Here is a 5,641-nt window from a genome sequence, read left to right on the forward strand (position 1 = left end):
GCTGTCAAGGATAAACCTAGTCCAGCAACCCTGTGACGATAATTCTGTGATATCACAAGTATAAGAGGGGAAAAAGAAGAAAACATACCCATAAAAAAATACCATTACAAAAAACTCCATGTATATACACGACATGAAACAGCGATCTTCTTCATTTGAACCTTCAACAAGAGCAAAAGTCAATATAATGCAGTCTCCATGAACATTCATGGATTTAAAGAACGGAGACAATTCAGCTATTGGAAGAACACGCATGCTCAATATTAAAAATCTCATACATATCATAAACTCGAATCCACTAAATCATACATCCGGTTCAATTCCAACATACAGCGATATCGTTATTAAGAAAAACAGAAGCAAAAGAAGAGCTGAAGACCAAGCTGTAGGTAAATCAAACAGTGTCTATGTAGTGAGAATGGGCGGCATGTAATCAGACTTGGTTCCGAGAACACGAGCCTTCGTATCAGGGAAGAACTCGGCTCCTGGGAGCTCAGTGACCGCTCCTTCGCTGGTTACACCAATAGGGTAAGTGAGAAGATGACCTGGGAGGTCTTGTTCGAGGGATTCTTGAGAGTAGAGATCCCAATACTTATCGGCTATCCTGTTCACCTTTTGCACACAATCCAAGGACTCCGGATGCAGGAAGACATTGTCGAGCATTCCGAGATGCTCGTACCATAGTGCCATTCGGAATCCGTGGATTTGGCCTCTTGCAGGCTGTCGGGTGGCTAGGTGGTAGGGTTGGAAAGCGCCCATGGCTATCTCAGAGTCTCGTGCTCCATCCATTGATCTCTGGTTGATGTTGGCTGATCCGATGATTATGTACTCATCATCAACTGTGATCAGAGAAGTTTGGGGTTTATAGTGAATATAGGAATAAGCCAGGAGTTAGATTTTAAAATAAAACTTGATTTAAAGAAAAAAAAAAAGAAAAGAAAAAAAAAAGAAGGGTTCAGCATCAGTAATTGCATCACTTCTCAGTGAGGGTGCTCTAGAACTACACCCAAAAGAAAGGGGAAAAAAAAAGAAAGGGATAAGAGAACAAGACGACCATCAATCAGATTTGTAAATATCCCTGTGCAGTTGCTGGATGATCATTGAGGGGTGAAGTCTGGTGGTTCGGTGAGCAAGTTAAAAAGAATTTCGATAAACTATTATTTCCTAGCCCCTAGGTCTCAGGGAAGGTGATGAGGGACAAAAGGGTCTTATTCAATCCTAGAAAACCGCGCTCAATTGCTGCACCAAAATTGACTTTGTGAACGCTTCAGGAGCGGGAGGGTGAGGGGGGGGCGGGGACGGGGCGGTGCGGCCGTTACGATTACAACTTTCTTGAAGATATGATTATCACAAAATAACAGCAAAAACGAGTAAATTTAGACTAAAAGCTAGTAAAAGCAACAAAAGAGGAGGAAAAAGTAGGAGCTACAATGAGCTAAGTTATTGAGGCTTCTTTCCGAGTTATTAAATGCACAGAACTCAGTCACAGTCAAAATATGGCCAATTTCAGTATGAAAAGGCTTGTGTTGAGAGTGAAAGACGATTCAGTAGCTAAGCTGAAACAACATACAACAACAAATCATTTATCCCAAATATTTAGGGTCAGCTAGAAAGGGCGCCCCAGTGTTGGCTCCCACCATTATGAACTTTGAGGAGGGTTAGATGTACATAACCTTAACCCCACATGCTGAAAGATTGTCTCCAAGATTTGAACACGCGACCTCCAAGTCATAAGGTGGCAACCTTAGTGTTGAGCCAACGCTGACCCTCTTAAGTTGAACCAATATGACTAACCAAAATATTGACTATCGAATAATAAATTAGAGATATACTAGCGCTACTAATTCTAAGCAACAGTGAGAGAGAGTTGATTACCTATCATCATCTTTGTATGAACATAAATCATAAACCTCCTGGCCTCCTGAGCTCTGATATAATTTGTATCTGGTTCTGGCTGCTGCTCTGGTGTGTATTCTCCCTCCCTTTTCACCTCACGATTCCCTAAGCAGAAGAAGGAAAGATAGTCTTTCGGGTTTGCCGTGATTCCCTTAGCTTGGAGTGCCTCTATGACATCAGTATACATCATCTCCATAGTCCTCCTCTGCCAATCTAAGATTGCCTGAACTGACCCACTTTCAGGAACACCTTCAGGCCACATCGGAACAACAACATAAACTGTAAAGCGTTCTCCAGCTTCAATCTTGCTAACAATCTTCATGGAGAGCTCCTTAGGGATCAAATGCAAAGCACCAATATCCTCAGTCTTGATGTCATCAGCCTTCCATCCAAAACAACTACCAAGGAAATACTGATTTTCAATGTAGATAAAATTCTTCGCTCTGCGTATGGCATGAATATAAGCATCCTGAATGCTCCGGTCAATGATATTATCTTTTCCACTAACTAGCCCTGCTCTCGCAGCGTCCTCGGGTGTCTCTGGAAAGCCAAAGGCAGCACCCCCATCAATGGACCTAAATAGCTGAACATTCCATGTTTCTCTGTCCTCAGGGAACATGACAGGCGAGGGTGGAATAATGATGTCAGAAATATCTCTGAGCTGCACAAGGAGATCCTTACCACCTTGCTTCCTCCATCTTTGCTCAAAATTATATAAAACATCCCAAGCAATTGGTCCTTCTAGACGGCAATGAATGTCATGCCAAGGTTCTCTTGGCCCACCTTTTGTAATAGAGCCATCAGCGAAGTTCGGCTGGTGGAAATCAGTATGGTGAGCAGTATCCAGCGTCCTGAACAAGGAGTGAAACTGTGTGTCGTATCTCCCATCACAGAGATCAAGACCACCAATAAAACTTACGATCCTCCTCTGTTGTGAACTCCTGGTGGGCATCTCATGGTCCACGACGACAATCTTCTGATGGTGAGTGAACATGGTAGAAATCTGCAGATCCTGAACAATGCTTCCTCCATTATCAGGATTCCGGGGGCACAGAACACAGTTCACATCAGTGCCCTGAAAGTAATTCACAGTTTCTTCATCATGGGTAGCCATGAGACCATCTTTCTTTAGTAACCCCACTGAGGTCCTATCATCCCAAACAAGCATAAGAACCCTTACACCTTCACTGGCTTTCTTCTTCAACAACTCACCAATAGTAACATCCCCGCCAGGTTTTTGCCTTTTTGAATCTCTTATCAGACTGATTTCGGTGTATACGGACCAACCAGTTATGTAAATTAAATGTTGTGCATTGCTAATTGCATCAAAGATGTCTTCCCAACATCTGTGGGGCTCATAGTACTTTCCATTGGCAAGAGGAATTTTAGGAATGAAATTGTCAGGGACGTGGGCATCTTGGTACAGTGATACTTTGCACCCCTGCCTCATTGAGAAAAATGTGTACGGAACTCCAGGATATTTTGCGCTGCGTACACCTCTTGACCAATTGCGATCCTTTGAAAGATCAAAATACTGGAGTTTCACATGAATTTTAGCTCCACTCTCTAAAGGGTTACAGTCATTATCACATATCTCAAGCCATCTATCTATTTCCTCACCGCTTAGGATCTCCCTGACAGGCAAGTAAGCCCTGCCAACTAGGGTGGCTCCAATAGCCTGGTCAAACTTCACAGTGAAGATGACATTGGCCGCCAAATGTGCACAGTAGATATGGAAATATTCATACCAACGAGGATTAACAGGTTCATCTCCAATCAACCTTGTCCTGCCAACTCTGGCCTTTTCTAGATCAATAGTGGCATAAAGTTTGGTAGACCCCTTGCCAAGACCAACCACATCCTCAACACCTTCAACAAGCTGTAAATAAATACAGCAATATTTGGGGAAATTAAATCATAGATTAGCAATTAAGTGAAAATATTAGTGTTTGTAAATTTAGATGAAAAGCTAAAACAAAATCCAGCTACATAGACTCAAATCCTTTACACAAAATGGTCTGAAGAAGAACACATAGTTTACCATAACAGTTGGAGAAAGATAGTCATGCTCAATATCATGAGAGAACATTTTTAGTACTATGCCATATAAACAAACAATTTAGAAAGAAGAAATTAGGAAATGACTATTATTGCATATTCGGTCAAAATTTGTCACTCTTCTCGCAAGAGCTCGTTCTCTCATGAGCCGCAACCAACCCTTTGAACCACTCATGGAGAGAACTTAGACCTCGGAAAGAGAGACATGGGTCTTAAATAGGCATAGAAACCAATTTAGTTTAAAAGTTTAAACTTTCATGAATTGATTTCAACTTTTGTGTTAAAACAATAACCCTTTCTAGTCCTTTCCAGTACCGGACAATAGACACACAGGAATAACCAACATAAACCTCATCTTTACCTCTTCTTTCTTTTGTGACAAAAGCTCCTAAAGCCTAAGCCCTACATTTTGACCTATCCATTTTCAGTCTAATTTCTACTTCCCAGACGATTAATTCCACATGAAGGGAATAAATACATAAGAAATTGTTATACATTGTTGATAAGAAACATTTCAGGTTATAAACTCCTCTAATAAACAGAAGTACAAGTTCCAGCCCAATGGGAAGCAAAGTAGTTAAAAAGCAGGATTCAAGACTTCCATTTATTATTAACAAGAATTGAGACTCAATATTGCAGATGAGAAGTCCATCAGTAGCGATCCAGAGGCTCCATGAACACAGATGCATCAACTGGCTGCCAAGACCTGGAGCCCAAATTTTAAAATCTATTTTGTTGGAGATCATCACGTTAGATGTCACCACAACACAGCACATTCAAGAATTTTGACCATGGGAAGAGCATGATAAGGAAACTCCTTTGAGAGACCAAAAGAAGAACAAAGCACAGACAAGGAGAATAAACCGATATTATGTCAAAAGTGAAGATTAAATTCAGAAGAAGATTAAGATCTTTCCATTAAAAGATGCATGTTCCTACCATCTTATTCTGGTCCTAGAGACAAGATGCCATGTGACAAGCACTACATGCAAGATTCTATGCAGTTCTGACTGCTTATTGTATTCCCAGTTAAGTACACATTATATAGTTTACTTGTATATTATATATACAAAACTCCACGACATGTTTTGAAAATACTTCATGGATGCTTTGGTCACCTCAGTTTTATCTTAATGAGCTGCTCACAGTATCTTATACTGGGTTTTCTTTTTACAGAATCTCTCTTGCCAGATGAATGTCATGTTCAGGCTTCAATCTGCGGTCATTTTGTTAATCTCTAAACAGAAATATTTGGAAAAATGAAAATTACGTCAATTATTTGTTAGTTTGAATATAAAATAAATTTAACATAACAAACCTTCAATAATAGCTTTAATGTTATATGTAGTTGCAGTAATCTTAATTTCATCTTTATGAAAACTGATGGATAATATTGTGATAATTTAAGTCAAGAACATTATCCAGCTTCCTGAAAAAGGCATTGTCTTTTAGCAAGAAAGGTGTTCTATTACTTAACTCTGTTTTGATCAATTTTTCTTAATGGATTTGTAGGCTAATATATCTTTGGGTAAAATAGCGTGTTGGCCTTCTTCAAAAACTAGTAAGGAAGAATTAATAAGGTACTGTCTGCCCTTCATCTGATCTAATACAGAGAACACTCACAAATTAGCCAAATAAAAAAAAATAGTCTTTTTAGATATCTACTATTGACGAGCGGCAGCCGAGA

At 39.9% G+C, this 5,641-nt stretch overlaps 1 protein-coding gene across 3 annotated transcripts in view; it reads right to left on the minus strand.

Moving 5' to 3' along the window:
- The window catches only part of LOC109828855 (phospholipase D alpha 1), a 6,070-nt gene continuing 666 nt past the window's right edge, over positions 238-5,641 (minus strand). For all 3 annotated transcript variants that reach the window (XM_020395825.1, XM_020395823.1, XM_020395824.1), the window contains exons 3-4: positions 1,876-3,775; positions 238-839 (exon numbers count right to left, since the gene is read on the minus strand). In XM_020395825.1, the coding sequence (XP_020251414.1) occupies positions 406-839; positions 1,876-3,775 (2,334 nt within the window). In that variant the 3' untranslated portion in view covers positions 238-405. The remainder of the gene's footprint in view (positions 840-1,875; positions 3,776-5,641) is intronic.

This window comes from Asparagus officinalis, chromosome 1 (genome assembly GCF_001876935.1).
Source record: "Asparagus officinalis chromosome 1, Aspof.V1, whole genome shotgun sequence".
NCBI lineage: Eukaryota > Viridiplantae > Streptophyta > Magnoliopsida > Asparagales > Asparagaceae > Asparagus > Asparagus officinalis.